Source organism: Diabrotica undecimpunctata, chromosome 3 (assembly GCF_040954645.1).
Source record: "Diabrotica undecimpunctata isolate CICGRU chromosome 3, icDiaUnde3, whole genome shotgun sequence".
Lineage (NCBI taxonomy): Eukaryota > Metazoa > Arthropoda > Insecta > Coleoptera > Chrysomelidae > Diabrotica > Diabrotica undecimpunctata.
This window is the reverse complement of record NC_092805.1, coordinates 124,635,741-124,655,940: the sequence shown is the minus strand read 5'-3', so window position 1 is coordinate 124,655,940 and position 20,200 is coordinate 124,635,741. Positions and strand designations below refer to the sequence as shown.

General features: G+C 32.1%; 1 protein-coding gene across 3 annotated transcripts in view; it reads left to right on the top strand.

Moving 5' to 3' along the window:
• LOC140437361 (regulator of G-protein signaling 11) overlaps positions 1-20,200 on the top strand; it is a 367,203-nt gene that overhangs the window by 62,799 nt on the left and 284,204 nt on the right. For all 3 annotated transcript variants that reach the window (XM_072526845.1, XM_072526846.1, XM_072526844.1), the window contains exon 2: positions 19,842-20,109. In XM_072526845.1, the coding sequence (XP_072382946.1) occupies positions 20,047-20,109 (63 nt within the window). In that variant the 5' untranslated portion in view covers positions 19,842-20,046. The remainder of the gene's footprint in view (positions 1-19,841; positions 20,110-20,200) is intronic.

Here is a 20,200-nt window from a genome sequence, read left to right as displayed (position 1 = left end):
GGACAAAGCTTGCCAATAAAGCCTCCTTATTCCTGTTACAGGTGTTTGCATCCAAAGACATCCATAGGGAAGTTAACTTTAAAATATATAAAACCACCATAAGACCAATAGCAACATATAGCGTAGAAACACGGATCATGACAGAAAAGGCAATAAACCTTATTATTTCTGTCGAAAGAAAGACATTGTGAAGGATATTGGGACCCATTTGCGATAATGGTATGTAGGGCATAAAGTTCAAACAAGAGATATACAAATATTGCAAAGAACCCTCCATAACATATTATGCAAAATTAAAAATATTGCGCTGGACAAAATTAAAACAAAATAAGAATTAGTAAGTCTACGTCGTTAAATATTTTACGATAAAAGTACTTATACGCATAATTTAACTCAATCTTAGTAAATCGTTTTAATTATAAAAGTGAATTAAATATTTATAAGACACATCTTGTCCAATTTTAAATCTTTTATACGTTAACATGTGAAGCATCTCTGTATTTAAAATAATAACATAAATTTTAATATATTACCTATTGAATAGATAACAATGACTCCGATAACCCTCCATTTATTTTTGTAATTCTAAACACTCCAATACATTTAATCTAACTTATTGTGCTCGAGAATTTAATGGTTTACCAGGCATACTCTAAAATAAGAATCCTTAAAATATTTAATATCACTTTGTTGACTGGATGAATCTGGATAAGCCAGATCTGAATAGCTAAATAGCAATTTAGAGATAATAATACAATATTATTTCTCGACGTTAACTAATATATGGATATCCTAAAAAATCGAACAAAATGTTAACGGTTAGTGGTTATAACAATTGTTTGTTAAGAAATATATAGTACGAAGTTCGAAAATAAATTGAATATTTACGTGATTCTGAACATGAAAATAATTTATAAACACACCACAAAGGTTGTCAAAACAAAAACTGCAATCTCCAGTAGGTAAACCAGTCATCTACCATCGTCACATGGCAATTTCTGTTCGAGGTATGCAGTTAGAAACGTAGTATAAAAAATAAATCGTCAATAATGTCATATCTGTGAAATATACAGCGGATGGACTGTAGATCTATATAATTATATTTAAATTCTCTGAAAAAATAATAACGGCAACGGAAGATTAGAAAAAAATGAAGTCATTTGTTAGTGGCCTTTTGTTAGTGAAACAAAATGAAACATCCAATATTCGCCACTTGGTAAAATAAGATCGTGCTCTTAAAATTTTCCGTCAAGATTCTAATTCAAACTGAAAAGCTGTAACACAATGGCTATGCCAGTAAGAATTATCCTTTTGAAACAATCCAGAAACTTTTTAAGAAAGGCCTGCAAATTGTATTTGTCGAGCTCCATATTTCTGCTCTGGACGATTTCTAACATTTTAAAACTGAAGTTTCGGGGGATTAAACTCGAAGTTCCGCCGCTTTCTCAAATATTTGACGAAGGATATTCCGTCACGTAATTTATCCTGGAACTGCACTAGAAGAACTCGAGCTTAAGATTCTCACATAAATATTAAAATTTAGCTGCTGTGCCTGATGTGGCTCGGCTTTTCCATTTTATACAACATTCATGATGTTTTAAACTCGAATGCCTGTTGAAGCGAGCTTTTAGAATTTATTCCGTGTTGGCAACGGGAACTCACTTAAGCAGGTATAAATATATTCCTACGGATCAACAGTAACAGGTATACGTATTTTACTTTTCTGTTTGGGAAACTTTATTTATTAATCAATTGTAAAGAAAAAGGGGAAGCAAAGCTTGGTATTGATTTTTTAGTATGACAATTTTTAATGGTATTTATTATCATTAATGGGAATTAACCAAGGAATTAAACAATTTAAGTTGAAAATACGTTTATTTTGAGAACGATTTACGAAGTGGAAATTGAAACGTCCAAATAGACGTATGTTTTATGGATATCAATAAGTCCTTAATGAAATACCAACAAGTTTAAAAAACGATTATTTTTTTGAGAGAAATGAGAAAACATTAGTAAAAACACCTATCTCTTCCAGAAGCATTATAGCCAGAACTATAGAGTCACTAATCAATGGTCAAGACGCGAGGGTATGCAAGTCAATAAGATGGAAAATCTAATGTACTGTCTATGGAAAATTCCAGCACGAAGTAAATTGTAGGCTAAAAATTTTAATAAAAACAATAATATACAGGGTGTCCCATAATTAAATTGACATTAGCTAATGAGTGATAGCTGATATCACAATAAAGCGTTTGAGCTTAAATTGCTTCGGCAAAATATTGCTAGTTTTCGTTATACAGGGTGATTCATCAATATTTTTTTATTATTTTTAGGGATATATTGAAAAATATTTAACCGATTTAAGTGAAATTTAGTATCTTGCTATTATTTAGTATGCTTAATAAATAACATTTATAGTAGTAACCTACTATAACATTGGTTCATTGATGTGCCCATAATGTCCACATAATAATAATATGTATAAACATTCAGGAAAAAACATAATATAACATTCAATTCTACACAAAAAAGGTATTCATGTTTCATATCAAAAAATTACACCGTTTTCGAAATAAACGTATTTTGTTAATGATACGCATGTCTGTGTTTATTTTTTCACAAAACAAGCAGGTACCTAGGTATGCTGTGAACTTAATGGCAAAGTCAAGGCGTAAGTACGAATTTGTTTACTATTTGTTGTAAAAGTGCAGTGCGAGTTTATTATTATATAAAAAAAAAAGAATATGTGTGTACTTTGTATGCAGGTAAGAAGTTATACTTCTATTATGATTTCAACGAAATAAATATATTTTAAACAGTTTATTTGTGTTTAATTTGCATATTTAACTAATTTTTTCGTCGACCGTCCATTTATGATCAATTTTAACACCCTCAAAATCATTGATTAATGACCCCTATTAATGAATGATTTTCTATTAATGAACGATTTCATTATAGGCAACACAACATACATTGCTTGCATAAATTAATTAAACGTTCTGTGATTGGCAGTGACCTGTGGTGTAGGCAACCAAACATATACCTATTTATATTTCCACTAAAAAATTATTTTAAAATGAAGTAGCCGCTGTTAGTACTATCTGTCATTGTATGCCATTATTTACTTTATTGTTTAAAATTCTGTGTATTTGAAAAATCAAAGGATGGATATTGACGAAGAGTTTAATTTAACTCCACCAAAATTTAACTTCTTCTATCACAGAATTTACAGAGGTCCAAGAAGACTTAAATATAAATTTGTCAAAATGCTATACAGCAGATAATCATTTATCAAATATCTTCCTTTAATTTCAGTAATTGTACCATTTCGAATATTAATGTTTACTATAATACAACTACCACTAAGGAAACTTTGAATAAAGTCAATGAAAGCTAAAAAAAAAATTTGTTTATCGTTAAGTAAATAAATATTTAAACTAAGATATCTTTATTTCTGAAAAGTACGGTCGACGGAAAAGTTTTGTAACGAACTTGTGAATTAAAATGGCGATTAACAATCTCGAACATTAACGCGCTCGCTTCGCTCACGCGTTAAAATATCTCAATTGTTAATCGCCCTTATTAATACACTTGTTGGTTAAATAACTATTAATACTTACTAGTTTCCTTAAAATGTTCTTAAATAATTCCGAAAATAAAAAAAAGTAAGCAAGGCAATAACATGCCATGTTCCTAAGCGGTCAGGCATCCAATGCTTGACTCCGGTCGACACAGCTCGACTCTTGTTTTCGAGCGACAACTGGTGTAAGCCAGTGTGCTATGGCCGTAAAATTCATATCTACTAAAATGAATTATTTTGACAGATTATGTCTACAAATAATATTAAGATTGACTTTTAATCGTCTTTTCATCATATTTTAATATTTATTATCGTATTTCTGACGAAAACAAATTAAAAGACAGGAAAATTATAAAATATATTCTTTTCAAACTTTATTTGCACTGATACATACGTAACTTCAAAGATTTAGCAACTAACTTAATACTGTCGGTGAGCACCTAGGTACTTCATACTGTCATTTTTATAAAAATTCATTCTTAACATGGTTCCCAATTGTACCTAAAGAAGTATAACTTTAAAAACATGAACTAACATTTAATTCTACATAAAAAAGTTACTTAAATAAAAAAGCTACAAAAAATGAAAGGAAACTTAAAACCCCAAAAAAATAAAACAAGTATATAATTGTTTATGGAAATTGTTCTTTTTTAATAAGTACGGAACTAATGTGTATAAAATTTTTGATGTTAATATACTCAAGAGACTTATTAATTTACAATAAATGAAAGCAAAAGGGAAATTATCTAAGTCCACTGAAATAGTATATAAAATATATAAATAAAAATTTAAAAATGCTCTATTTTCCTGGTTAATAAAATCTATCATTGCGCGAAGGTCTCTTTTCTTACTTTTGTTCATTTGCTAAATACAGGAAACGCAAAGAGCTCTGTCGACATTAACTTTTGGACAGTCACACCTTTCTTCAATACACGACACCTGGTTCTTCTTTCTTCACACGTAATCACAAAGCTTGAGTAATTCCATCTATACGCTGTGATGATATATTATCTAAATTAAAAAAAGAACATTTTTCCATATCTAATAGTCTGTAAGGCCTTACAGATGCTTGGAACGTTTTGATCGTTTCTCGATAAGAGCAAAATCTCTATATCCTCTGCTTGCCGCGTTTCAATAAAAACCATCGCTGATAATTTAATTGTTTTAATAAGGTTATATAATTATGTTTGTAGTAGTTTAGAATTATTCCTTGCAATATTATATCGTTTACGAAATAATAAAATAAATGTTTCTATTTCTGTTTCATTTTACGTAACTGTACTATAATATTTTCCAAATATATTTGCAAGTCAACTTACAGGGATCTAAAGAGAGGCCATGCCGGCCACTTTAAATAGTACAATACGCAGAAGAAAGTATGTCTGGTAGCACTACAAGCCGTTTCAAAATTATGTATGTTTTGACGGTCACCGGTGACCCTCACGGCCCAATCAAAATCTACATGTGCCGGTCACCGGGGACCCCATGGCGATCAATGTGTTAAAATACGGGACAGCTGTATAGGCTGAAGTAACTGCACCGATGAAATCAATAGGGAAGGCTTTAGGACGGTAAAATAATTATATTCACCGACACCCAAAAGAAGATCATTAAGAAATCCACTTACTATAGAAAAATTATTAATAAACTATCTTTAGACTCCATATATTAAAGTTTTCTTTTATTTTATCAAGGGCATATAACATCTTACTGTAGTTTAATTAAAAGGATTAGTTAAAAGTCCTCAGAACCAAATGCCAGAGACAAGCCTTGCATCACCTGATGTGAGAAGCAGAAAAAACGAAGAAAAACAATTAATTTGTTTTTCACTTAATCTTAAAAAATTTATTAAAAATCTTATCATTTATTCAATCATTTTTAATCACAATATTGTTTCCTTCATTATTAAAATAGTATTATACTTTCAAAGACCATTTCAGAGTAACGTTAAACATCAACAACCTGCACTGAAACAATTCCACTCCTACATGAAACTTACTACTTAACTCTAACAAAAACCCTGTTTGCTTTTGGACAAATTTCAACATGAACGTTCACATCTGGCTAAACATTTATTTACTTTCTCATTTCATGGCAACCGCCTACATCCCAACATCAAAAACCTTCAAATTAAATCGTATTATTTTTACTGCAAAGTGCCGGTTTTTACTTCACAATTAATTTGAATTATTAAATGAATGAATTTTTAAAAACAGTTATGAAAAATAAGCAAATATGTATGTATTCAAAAATATAAATTTTCATGTTTGATACCGAATGAAAAATTTTATATTAATAGTCCAGTCATCAGAGATGAAATTGAAACTGAACCTTTAAAAATCATAGGAACAATCTGAATTTTGCTGAGAATGTTAATTTTGGGACCCTAAAAAAGATGATCCCTCTAAAATATCTCACAGGAAGGGGAGGGGGGCTAAACAGAAAAAAGGAAAAGAGGAAAAAAAGGGAAAAACACCGCCAGTATAAAAGCTTCGCTTCAAAAAAATTTCTAAGTAGAAATATATGTATTGAGTTAATTTTGAAAAAACAAATGATAATTCGCACTTTTTGTGTAGAATGAACCGTTCTCTCAAAAACAACGCTTGAGGTAACCGGCAATTTTGAATGTCAGTTACGGGCGCGAAAACAAATTTTTAAATAAAGTTTTTATGAACTTGACGCTAAAATATTGATATTTTTTTATAAGAGTGTCAAAAAAATGCTTATAAATATTTTTGTTTAAAATTATCTCAGCTACATTTTTTTCTACGATGTACCGATATACGCTTGCACCCCCCTGCAAGGGGGGTTTTAGAGGGAAGCCCGTGAGGTAAATGTGGTAAGCTTTGTTGCATCTTTTTTGGGGTCCCTAAATTAATATTCTCGGCAAAATTCAGCTTATTTGTATGATTTTTATAGCGTCAGTGGCATTTTCGTCGCTGACGACTAGAGTAATAATATTTGAAGGTTACAGGAATAAAAGGGGCTCATCGACATTTTGTTCGTTTTAAGTAAATTAATACTTAAGGGATATTTTATATATTGCCTCTTTAAAACACACATAAACAACTATAAAATAATATCCCCTTATTACTGAATGTCTGTATAATATAAATTTACTTTTGTTTGTTTAATTATGTACTTGTTATAGACGATATGTTAACATTCACGCACCATGTCAGATATCTGCAAAAGAAACAAGGAGCTCATTCTTGCAATGTGCCCCATTTTGTACTTTATCTAAACGCATAGTCTCCTTAACGATTAAATAAAAGTTGGGTTTATCTGTAGGGAAATTAATGCAAATAAGGTTTTTACTGTTTATTGACATAGCAATAGATGTTTAATGTTACAAAGTTACAGATTCGATGAACAGAACTTCTTTAAATCTTGCAGGTCCTTATATTTTTCTGCATAAATTGGCAAGACATCTTCATTCGGCAGATCCTGGTAGTATGAATTCAGTACCAAGTATATTCTTTATGCATCTTTTGTTTCTTCCAGCGATACAAGCCTGTTCCCACCCTCCATTGTATGTTGAACTAAAGTAGAGTTAGTGATTGAATTAGTAATTTTTAGTTCCTTTATCGGTCGTGATGGAAATGTTAATTTCTTGGCATATATCATGTTAAGATAAGATGTCCAACTTTGAAAAAATGAATGGTCAACATTAATTACCTCAAATGGCGTCGGTGTTTGACGAGCATCCTTAACTACCTTAATCCAATCGTCAGGAACCTCTGTCCTAGTTGCAGATTTGATAAGTCCCATATTTTTATCGCACTCTAAGTATAAGTGCCCTCTTACTGGAAATCTTATCATTACAGATTCCAATGTTTTTTTCTACATGAACTACACTGCAAGAGTCACAAAAGATACTTAGGTGTTTTGTATTTCGTCGCATAATATTGTACACGAAATGGTAAACAAGAGAACAAACGTCATCACTACCTTTCTTCCTCTCTATTTCTGGATACATGTAGAAGATATTTTGTGATTTAGCCATTACGTGAATATTAAATACGTATTCAGAAAGTTGCCTTTTATAATAGGCATCATTAGTTTGAATATTAGGTACTGGAAGATTTTTTCCGTAATCTATGCAGATAGATTCTGAAAAATTTGCGTTATTTCTACTGTTAATTCGAAACTGTCGATTTTGTCATAAAAAGTGCCTGCTTTTAGTTTATGTATTTTGTTTTCTACATGTAATTTGTGAATCTCACGATCAAGGGATACTGAGCGATTCGGATGATTTGTACCTTATTTTTCAACGTCTAATGCTTTAACTTTAATTTGATATTCATCACATATACTACAAGTAGCTGTGCGTGGATAACCAAAACTTATATTAAAATCTGTGCAGAATATACTCCGGTATGTTTCATAAAATACTGTCACGTCTTTGTTGTCCTCTAGAAACATCCTGTACATTTTTTACGTTTAATTCTTCTGGTAGATACAGCTTGGTTGAGTCGTGAAGACTATAATGGCTGGTCCGTCCCATGAATGAGTTAATGTGTCCGCGTACTTTACTTTTAATTTCGTCGTCAAGTCTGTGGTGGTTTCTATGTTTTCCCCTTTTATCACTTGGGGCGATCCCTGCTTTCTTCAGACTACTGACTAAATATTCAATTTTCTTCTTAGTTATACCATGAATCGATATAAAAGCTTTCTTATATACGGTAACCTCTATCGACTGAGACTTTATCATAGCCAGCACCCTATACTTGTAGACAGCTAGTTGTTACTGAAAGTATGGCGAATTTCTCAAAAGGTCAGGTAATGGGCGCGTTCTTTCGCTAAACACACATATACAGCCCCTTCTATCGCTTTTTAGCCTGCAATGTGCCGCCTATTTTCTAGTTTGTATCGTCAGCACCTTTTATTCCTGTACGGGATTATAATTTTATGAAATATAAGCGGAATGAGCCCCGTTTATCAACTTTTAAAAGCACTGGATGATTCGGCATAAAATTTGAAACAACTTAGCATAATAAGGTGTAAAACTCAAAAAATGTCGATGAGCCTCTTTTATTTCTGTACCCTTCATTTAACTTAAAATTACAGCAAAAATATCAGTTTCAGACCCTTTTTAAATACTAATGGCAATTCAGTTTTTACTGTTCACAACCATTTTTTTATCATCGTGACTAAAAATTCGATATCTGGTTTACAAGTATACATCGTTGTGTGCATAACTTCTAATTTCCTCAAAATTTCGCGCTTTCCATTTACCCCACCAATAAATTAGGTTTGAAAATCCGATGAAAACGCGTGGGTGTATTGCCGAGTGGAAATGAAGTTAAATAACTGCTGTGTTATTTTTTATTTCTATTTTCGCTTGAAATATACCATCCAAAATACACATGCAGAATAAACACATAAATCAATGTTAACAATAGGATGGTAAAAATTGCATTTGTTTCGGTATGATTTTAAAGGAAATAAATATTCCACGCTAACGATATATTTTCATGAACATTGTGATTTTTAAAACAGCTGCTGCGATGGCAGAAACGTTTTAATAAATTATAATCTTGGCTTTGTAACTTCTAAATGGAAAAGTTATTAAATAATTTCAAAAGGAAAAATTTACATTTTAGGTTTCATTAAATCTTGTAACCTAATTTATATTTCAAATATTTATTTAGTAAAAATACTCTTCTTTCCCTGCCGCCTTTCTGTAATTATTACATTTATTTTATGGTCGAATTGTCTGTTAATTTATTTAAAAGTGTATTTCCGGTATTAAACGTAAAAGTTTAATTAATACTATTTACAAAATTAATCACGCCATGATAAGCCGAATTACACTTTTGTCGATTACTCCATTGTTTTTTATTTAAATATTTTTCTCTCAAAAGATAAACAATTAGACTAGGTAGGGTTCTTCTCAGAGCCTTCTGTCATTGCGTCATTAACAATTTATCTCCTAGGCCTATTTATCGGTATAAGTTGTAACAGCCTGGCCACTTTTTTTTTCATGTTCTTTAATAAAATGCTCTATATATATATATATATATATATATATATATATATATATATATATATATATATATATATATATATATATATATATATATATATATGTTAATTCATATAATTTTTTTGACATTTTTTTTATTTTAATAGTTCTTAGTAGGGTTTGTTTATTTTTGATACACGCAGTTCACCTAGACGACTTTTCATAATGTCATTACCCATAGCCTATTAGCATAGGCATACCCATAGCAAATTCAACTGTTCATCTCGAATTCTAGGTGGACTTGTAACATTATCATCCTAAAATATTTCAAAATTAGATATAACATTTGAAATGTATACGTAACTAACTACAAACTTACCATAAGTGTTTCCACTTTCTGCCATTTTGTTTGTGGTTCATAATCTGAAGAGTATATTCACTGTTATCGGAAATATCAGTCTATAATCGGCATTTGAATAAGCAAATTCAAAATCACTTATTTCGCTAAATTTTTCAGCTAGATGCTTAAGTTCGTGTCCTCCTCCTCCTAAGAGATTCTCTGTTGAGGTTGGCGATCAATATGGCAAATTTATCTCTATTCTGGGCTTGATGAATTAATTCATTTCCTTTTGTGTGGGTCCAATCTCTGATGTTTCGTAGCCAAGATTTTTTCTTTTGTCCAATGCGCCTTTTACCTTCAATCTTGCCTTCTAATATTACTTGGAGCTGCTCAAATTCTCTATGGCGCATTATGTGTCCTAGATATGACGTCTTTCTAATTTTGATAGTATTGACTAGATGAGGGCGTGTGTTCATGGCTCTCAGTACTTCTTCATTCGTAGTTCTGCTGGTCCAGCTTATTCTTAGCATTCGGCGGTACATCCACATTTTAAATGAATTTAATTTGTTGACGTCATACTGTTTTAATGTCCAGGTCTCACACTTATATAGTAATAGAGACCACACACTTTAGTGTTCTCAATCTTATTGAGACTGATAGCTTGGGGTTACAGAGCATTTTACGCATATTCATGAAACCAGATCTTGCTATTTCAATGCGTCTTCTAATTTCTTTTGAGTGGTCTAGTTAACTATTTAGTTCTCTGCCCAGGTATATGAAGCTTTGGGAACTCTGAAGAGTGATACCATTTATTTGTATGTTAGTTCTAACTTGTTCATGGGGGTTTTTGTGGAATACCAGAATTTTGGTTTTGGAAAAGTTAATGTCCAAGCCCAGCCTGTGATTTTCTTCTGATAATATGTTCATCAATATATTTAGTTGGTCTTCTGTTTCTGCTAATACTAAGTTCGTGTAAACAAAGGTAAATATGTCTTGTTATTTTTAGACATTTTAGACATATATGTACATACCCGACTACAATGAAAGTCTAACAATAACTGGTATGGTATGCCACATGCCACTCGACAATTTCGTGTCCCCAAATTTTATCTACAATGTTGCCGATTTTAGTATGCTAGGATTACCGAACTAACATTGGAAATTAGATACCATAGACAAATGCCAGGATCGTACTAAGCCACAGGTGAAAAGCTTATGGCGTTAAACTAGTACTTTTATTGCAAGGTGGATTTAATAGTAAACAATAATGTTTAACTGTTTTTGTTGTTGTATAACATTTAAAAATAAGAACAAAACGATCCATTTATTGCTTTTTTATAATCGTATATAATAAAAGCATACCTAATTCGTATTTTAGTTGTTATATAATTAAATAATTTGCCGTCTTTTTTGTAAACACAAAAAAAAAAGATTGTTTTAAAAAATTTTTATTGGGTAACTAATATAATTATTTCAAGACATATCAACTTATGATTATGTCTGAAACAAAAAAAAAACAAGATGTGGCACTCCGAGAGTGACCGAGGAGAGGAAGCATAGCTTTCTTATCGTCTAAGCAAGGCGCAATGTTTTTAATTTAATTTATTTTATTTTATTTTATCGATTTATATCGATTTTATCGAATAATCGATTCGATTCCATTGAATAATCGATTCGATTTGATAATAGATTCGATAGTCAATTCGATCCGATAATCGATTTGATTAAATTCAATAATCGATTCGATTTGATTCCGATTCAATTCAATAATCAATTCGATTCGATTATATTTTATTTTATTTTATTTTAAATAATTTTATTCTAGTTTATTGTATTTTGATTCGATTCAATAATTGATTTGATTCGATAACTGCTTCGATTCGATATTCGATTCGATAATCTATTCGAGTCGATTTCATTCGATATTCGATTCGATAATCTGTTCGGTTCAATTTTATTCAATATTCGATTCAATAATAAATTCGATTTGATTTCATTCGATAATAATCAATTAGATTTGATTTGGTAATCGATTTGATTCAATAATCGATTCAATTGGAAAATCGATTCAATTGGAAAATCGATTCGATTCAATAAAATCGATTCTATTCGATTTGATAATTAATTCAAGTCGATAATAGATTCAATTTGATTCGATAATCGACTAGATTAGATAATCGATTCGTTTCGATTTGATTCAATATTTGATTCGATTCGATTTGATAATCGATTCGATTAGATAATTCATTCAATTCGATAATCGATTCGATTTGATTCGATTAGATAATGTAGTTGATTTTGTCTAGTCGAAGTTTGACCAGCTTCCTTTTCTAATTGAAAATAGTTAAGTAATTTGAGTATCAGTACTTGTCCTTTTTCCGTATATCTTGGCATTTCCAAAATACAAAATATTGCATAGCGTTGTGAAATAATGTCAAATACTGACCTGAACGACTGTAGCCAAGGTAACCAATCACGACAAAGATTGTTACTTTGGCCGGCCAACCACAGCGCATGTTATTAACTGCGCCGTCATTGGCCTCTCGGCGGAAATGTGCTGCAAATGCTCAAACACGATGTGTATAAAAGAGCAGCACATTTTGCGATCGGGATCCAGTCGTCTTACACTACTATCCCCGTTAGAGCTTGTTGGCTCGGTGTGCTACTACGCTACCTTTGAGTTTTATTATTCAATTTTATTATTTAACCAATATCCTGCTATCGTCGAAGACGTCGAAATTCAAGAATAATTATCCAAGAATAGTTATCCAATTTAGAAGTTAAATCATCAAGTATGCAAGACCTGGCGTGTCGACTACAAAACGCTTCCTGGCAGTAGAACACGACTTTCTGAGATAGAAAGACATTGGTCTTAGAACTATTTCACATTGTGTCGAACTGACCACAGCGTTATTTGGGCCTGTCACGGTAAAGAGTGAATGAAAGCCTCGACGGGGACTTGTAATTGCTTTTTCGATCAGGTTGAGTTGCAATAACACTTCGTCTCCAAAAACCTTATGCAAATAGTAACTATAAGAAGTACTGTTAGCGAAAGGTAGCAATACGAAGCGACTGGCAACAGGAAGAGTCGACATTGCCGGCATTCTTGTGCCTCTCTCGAGGAGAGGGAACGCGGCTACACGAAGTGAGAAGGCCGACATCTCTGTGGAATTTGAGGTATACACTACGCATCAGAATTCTAACACAAATTAAGTCATTGTAAAAAATATTGTCTGTAAGAAAGCTCGAACTGTTAGAGAATTCTGATTGCCGGTGGCCCCTCACCTACCACAAAGGCTCGGCGAAACTTCTTGCCCGTAGAGGCCGGTATCTCAATTTAACTCCTTGAAACGAAGATGGACTCTCGAAACCTGAGATCCCCTTCAAGAGCGGCAGTCGTAGATCATCCAGAAACACCTGAAAACCAGGTAGACGCTACGGCCGTACGACACGACAACGACCACTTCACTCTTTTAGACTTCAGAAAACAGAATGAAGTTTTACGTCAAAATTCGCGTAATTGATTGGCTTTAGAAAGCACGCATTTTAAATATCAACGAATCAAACGTAGGTTACGAATAGACCGCTTATGTATGTAACGCTGTAATATTTTTGTATTTAATCACGGAACTACGTGAAAGTTATCCTTTCTCGAAGGCAAAAAAGCATTCGTTTAAAATAAGTCCGGAAATGTACAATTGACTAATTCTAAGCATCTTTTGTTTCACAGAGTTTTTAGTCAAAAGTCAATACTTTTTGGGTTATTTGCGAGTTAAAATGTTACAAGAAAAATCACGTTTTCAGATGCTTGTTCACAAACAACTCAAAAAGTAAGTACTTATCGAAAAAAATATTCTTAGCAAAAATGTAGATTATTAAAAACACAAAAAAAGTTTGTAGACCCAGTAAAAACATAGTTGTAGCTCGTGAAAACTAGGTTCTTATTTGTCAAAATTGCAAATAAAATATTTCAACATGAAATAAACAAAAAATAAAGCACGTTTTGGGGAAAACCGATCAAAACTTATTGTAACATCATTTTTTAGTTTATAGCATTAAAACTAAGCTAGTTACGCTCAAAATAAAGTTGGTCTCTTTTTTTGATAAAAAAATCGTTTAAATTATGTCCTAATTAGCATCCCAAATGATATTTATCATTACCACTTTACAATTTACTTTATTTATAAATTCTTTATATGATCTGTTGTAAGTTTGACCGATTTAAAGTGCTTATTTTTACAAGCCTTATACGATAACCATATACGGGAGCATTGTAAGATATATACACCTAATGTGCTATTAAGGCACATACCTACATTATACCCCCATAAGGGTTACTCATCCTTACAAATCAATAAGGGTTGTTTTTAAGTTGAAATAAAATAAATTCATAACATTTTAATTAAAACATTTATTGTATTTATAATTTCAATGAAAAAAAAATACTACAATCATTCAAATTTCTTCGAAAGGGGTGGTTTTTATAAGGGTATACATTATGTGGTAAAAAATTAAAACAGTAAAGAAATCTAAATTTATTCACTGTATAATTAAAAAATTACAAATTGCTTGAATTTACAATTATATGATATTATTATAATAGGGGTAGTTTTCACTACTAAAAAATAAAAAGCAACCAACGGCCAAGTTATTGTTATTGAAATTGTGAGTTCAAGTTCACGTGGGATGAATGGATGTTATAATAAACATATACAAAATCGTAATTGTTAATGGTATCTTATAAGTCTTTTGCAATTTAATACTTAGGGATTAAAGAACTACTACAATGGAAGTCATTATCTCCATGTCCATTTCTAGGTTATTAGCAAGATATTCAACACTAGCAAGATATTGAACAAATAATTCAGCTTTATCGGTATAATGTCGGACGAATTGATTATGTGCGTTCTTGATTGGAGGCACTCCAAGTTGCTTTCCATAGTTAGTAATCTTTATCTGCATTAGGACTTAGTTCACTATAATGTGTGGTCGGCAAACAAAAGCAGACAAGTACAAATTTGAGTTTTTTCAGGTAGTTATAAAAACTATTTTAAAATTAAACGCATATGTAATGCAAACGTAAATGTAGCTTTTAATAATTAAAATTATGTATATAGGATACATATGTATTACAATACAAATGAAAAACAACGTAAATGTTAAAAATTTTGGATTTTGATTGACTTGTCCAGTTAGTTACTTACATCTTTCTTTATTGATTTATCTTATAAGGTACAAATTAAGTGCAAATTTTAAAATAAAAAAAAAAACAATATTATGTTAGTTCATAATTACGAAATAAACATTAAAAAACACAATTTTAAAAGAACGAAAGCATAAAGTTTGAATAAAATTAATTTCTTTATCATCATTTACAAGATCGGGGTGAGTATTTTGAATTGTAGCATTCGTATGCAAGCCTTGATAAAAACTGTAAAATAAGGTGGAAATTAGAGGCAGTAGCACGATAATGTCTGCCTTTTTCTCTCTAAAAATAGGGACTGGTTGATTAGTTATAATTGGAACTTCCTAAGGTAGTTGACCCCCTCTTCTGTTAAAATCAATAGTCTTAAATGGGTCTTCTATATTAGGGCTGTGTTTGAATTGAACGATTGGCATGTCTTTTATATATCGAAGCCATCTTTTGTCCGCCATCGGAATTGACAACCATCAGTGTCTTTATTTCTTAGTACCATGCAATCTTTAAGTAAAGATGGGAAATTAAAGTCCGTTTGTGACATTTCCATAACAGTGAATTTAGAGCTGCTTGAACGTACAATTTACATTCAGTTATGAGGGTGAAATATTTAATGTCAGTTTTCTTTTTTTTTTCTCAATTATACTAAGATCAGTATCTACTTCCAAGTGAGTGTTACCTGGTACCATAAACGTATGATCTATTAGCTTAATATTAGATGAGGACCTATGCATGGCCCACGTAAAGATGGCAGGTACATAAGAGTTAGGGTTTTATCCCCCACATGTGTGTGAATAATAAATTATATGTGCTGTCTCAAGCAGTACGATTGTTTGCTGATGTTTGTACAGACAAGATGCTACCTGATTTGCCGCTCTACCTGTAATAGATTTATACCACATGTAACAAACAGCTTTCCCTGTACTGTTATCATGAACTGTCAAATTAAACGTCCACAGCTGTATCTTATAAAATGCAACAGATGATTTTAAATCTGGTGTTGGCAATAGATGATTTTAAATCTGGTGTTGGTAAGCACTGTTGTAGGTCGAAAGTGTATGTCCTTAAATGTGGAACAGGTTTGGCAGTTTCTTTATCTTTCCTTTTTTAATTATACGCTTGATCAGCTTCCATTTAGTGGGATTTGTGATCTGTAGAGAGTTTATTTTTCTGGTCATCTGTACAAATTTTTAATTGCATAATAAAATTATCGCAGATAAAACATGTATCAAGTTTTGGCTTTTTAAATTCGAGGTTAAGCGTTTTACATTCCTGTTAATAAATTTTGATAGATGTGGGCGCAGGTGTGGACTGTTTGAACAATTCGCACATTTTTTTTTAAAGTTGTGTGAGATGGTAAGTACTTCTTTGAAGTGCGCTTTCGTGAATAGTAACTTTCGTACAGTGGAAATGAAAGTATAGGATTTTTTATTTATATTCGTTTTTCTTCACTAATTTTTGTTTTTGATGTCCCCTCTCTCATCTTCTACAACAGTAACTGCGATCGTAGATTGAATCTTACTGGCGATAGTTAAAACAAAGTTTTTGTTTTCATCAAAAACGTTAAGAAGACAACCACGAAAGAAGGGCTCCTTATTTTTATTTATAAAAAGAGAATAAACCAAAGTTATTGACTTGCATTTAACCTTGTTTAGATCCATTGTTCTTGGTCGATGTGAAGCAGTTTTTTTCACTTAAGAGCGTAGGCGCAAAATTTCGGGCCAATGCTTTTTAAATGCATTAATTTTTTTCGAATCCTGAGAAAACTAACAAATATTTTTGAAAAATTTAAACAAAGAATGAAAGATTACATTATTACCGAGGGCCGAAAGTCCCTTAGAATAAACAAAAAGTTTTTTTGAATGATATTTGAAAATCAAGATCACACTAAATTTTCTCTTTTTTTTTTCACCCCTGTAACTTATTAAAATAAACATTATAGAAGTTTTCAGGGACTTTCGGCCCTCAGTAATAATGTATTCTTTTATTCTGCGTTTAAATTTTAAAAAAATACTTATTAGTTTTCTCAGGATTCGAAAAAAATGAATGCATTTAAAAAGTATTGGCCCGAAATTTTGCGCCTACCCCCTTAAATAACAGGTGTTATACAGTGTGGAATAAACCACTTATGGAATAAAATTGTTTGTGTCCTTACTATAGAAAATAATAAAAAACTCTGGGACACGTTAACTTTTAAATTTAAATGTGCGCTTTTTAAACATAAATTTAAATGTACAGGGTGATCCATCTAAGTCTGGCATAGTTCATAATCCTTATTTTTAATGAAACACCCTGTATATTTTTATGTTTTTAAAAGACTCTGAACAACCTGATTTCAACGAACTATATCATGTAGGGTCTATAATGAATAATACGAGGTGAAATTTTGAAATTAATAATTTATCACGTGTTATGATATTATTCTAAATTAGCTAAATACAGAAAATACACTTCTACTCTAAGTGCTAGTATTTTGGGGAAAATTTCTGTTTAGTAACCATGTTAACATTTTTTGTCATGCATAGCTAAAAACTGTCTAGATAGTCTGCTAATTAAACTAAATCGGTAAATAATGCGGATTGTTATCAGTCAGTTGTTGGTGTGTTGACATTTTAAATTAAAATAATATATTCCTAATTAAAAGCTAATTTCTTGCAGAAATAAAAATGAAATATTTAACTGAGACCCACCGAATTGAGATTTTAATGATGATCGGTTACGGGGAGAATTGTAGAAGTCAAGTTGAAGTAGCAAACTTATTTAATCAGAGGTATCCTCAGTTGCCTAATATTGCACAAGGTACTGTGTCTAAACTTTATGCACAATTCAGAAAACTTGGACATGTCAAACCATTAAAAAGAAAACCGAACTTCATTGAAGATGAGGTGAAAGTGGATATTTTGTTAAGTGTCGCAGAGAATCCAACGTCAAGTTCACGTCAAATTGCACGTCAAAATATTGTGAGTCATACAACGGTCCTAAGGTGTCTCCACGAAGAAAAACTTTATCCATATAAATTGACTTTTGTGCAGGAGCTAACAGAAGACGATCCAGATCGTAGAATGGATTTCTGCGAAAGAATGATGGATAAAATTAACACAAATGAAATAGCTCTTAGCACAATTCTTTTTTCTGATGAATCAACATTTACATTGAACGGAGAGGTAAATCAACAAAACTGTAGATATTGATCAGCGGAGAATCCTTATTGGATGCGTGAGACACACACTCAGTATCCCCAAAAGTTGAATGTTTGGGCAGGTATTATAGGAGATCATATTATTGGTCCTATATTTGTAGATGGTAATTTGACGGCGGAAAAATATTTAAGTATGCTAAGAGACGATGTTCTTCCTCAGTTGGCTAACTTATATCCCAATCCAGTAGATCCGATCCGACCGCATGAAACTGTCTGGTTCCAGCAGGACGGTGCAACACCCCATTATGCTTTAATGGTAAGAAATTACTTGAATGAAATCTTCTTCAATAGATGGATTGGACGAAGGGGTACTATTGAGTGGCCAGCTAGGTCGCCAGATCTTACGCCTTTGGATTTTTTTCTGTGGGGTTATCTCAAGAACAAAGTATATGCAACACAACCAACTAGCATTGAAGACCTCAAAGAAAGGATAACTACAGAAATACGGAATATTTCACCTCAAACTTTAAACAAAGTTCGGGACCAGTTTTACAGAAGACTGTGTTATTGCGAACAACAAGGTGGAGAACATTTTAAGCATTTATTTTAATGTAATCCAATTAATTACCTCGGGTATTCTATGAATTAATTGTCTTGATGAAAATTATACTAAATTTCAAAATTTCACCTTGTATTATTCATAATAGACCCTACATAATATAGTTCGCTGAGATCAGGTTGTTAAGGAGATTTTAAAAACATAAAAATATACATGGTGTTTCATTTAAAATACAGATTATGGACTATGCCAGACTTGCATGGACCACCCTGTATATTCAAATTTATGTTTAAAAAGCGCATATTTAAATTTAAAAGTTAAGGTATCTCAACGTTTTTTATTATTTTCTAAAATAAGGACATAAACAATTTTATTCCATAAGTGGTTTCCACACTGTATATGTTGCTCTCTTTGAGTACGAACCTAAACCCCAATATTTATCAAAACAGTTTTTTAACTCGTTTGCATTAAAGCGATCTTTACATTTCATTCGACATGAGCTAATACTTTCGCTTCGCGTGAACGAATTGGTTTTCCTTGTAACGTAAGGACCTATTCCTAAATTTCTTCTTAGCTTTTCGTTTCCTTGTGCTTAGTGCTTAAGAAACGTGAGAAACGCAATGTAATCAATACCCAAATTACAAATTGAACGAATCATTTACATAATATCCTTTTTTCATAACTGCGATGAAAAACATTACTATTTGATAGTCAACCACAGGTATAACATTTGACTTGACTTTTTTATTCCAGCGGTAGATAATTTTCTTTTAGGTGATTTTAATAAATACAAAAATTTTCTTAAAAATTGATTTGTCTGCTTATGTTCACCGACCACACAATATACCAAAGCAACTAAGATATATTGTTGTTTGAACTTTTGACTGTTGTCCCTTAATTACAATATATGATCCATGTTTACAAAAATATTTATACACATGTCAGTAACCTTTTTGTTAAAAACGGTTTTGCTTTAATAATAATTATTATCAGAAAATACTTTTAATTAATCTTTTACGACAGTATTCAATTAAATTGACGTTTTTATTTTGTTCCAGTTTTGAATTTTATGTGGGGGTGAGTGTGGGCACGATGGGGCGGGGGCAGAGCTCGCCCATGGAGCTCGGCTAGAGGTCGTTTGCCGGCTGCCCGCCGGCTGACCGGCTGCCCAAAAACCGCCGCCGCCGCAGCGGCCACTTAAGCCGGCCGGTCCCCCCTCTGCCGCCCCCCTCACCCCGGAGCCGCCCTCGGCGCCGCACGCCCATGGAGCCGCCAGCGGCGGATCACCGGGACCACAGATGCCATAGGCCTAGCGCCTTTTCAAAAGTAAGTCATCCAGTACCATTAACTCAATTCCAAGTTATGTATTATTCGAATTATACTTGGTGTCCTATGAAAAATAAGACATATAATACCA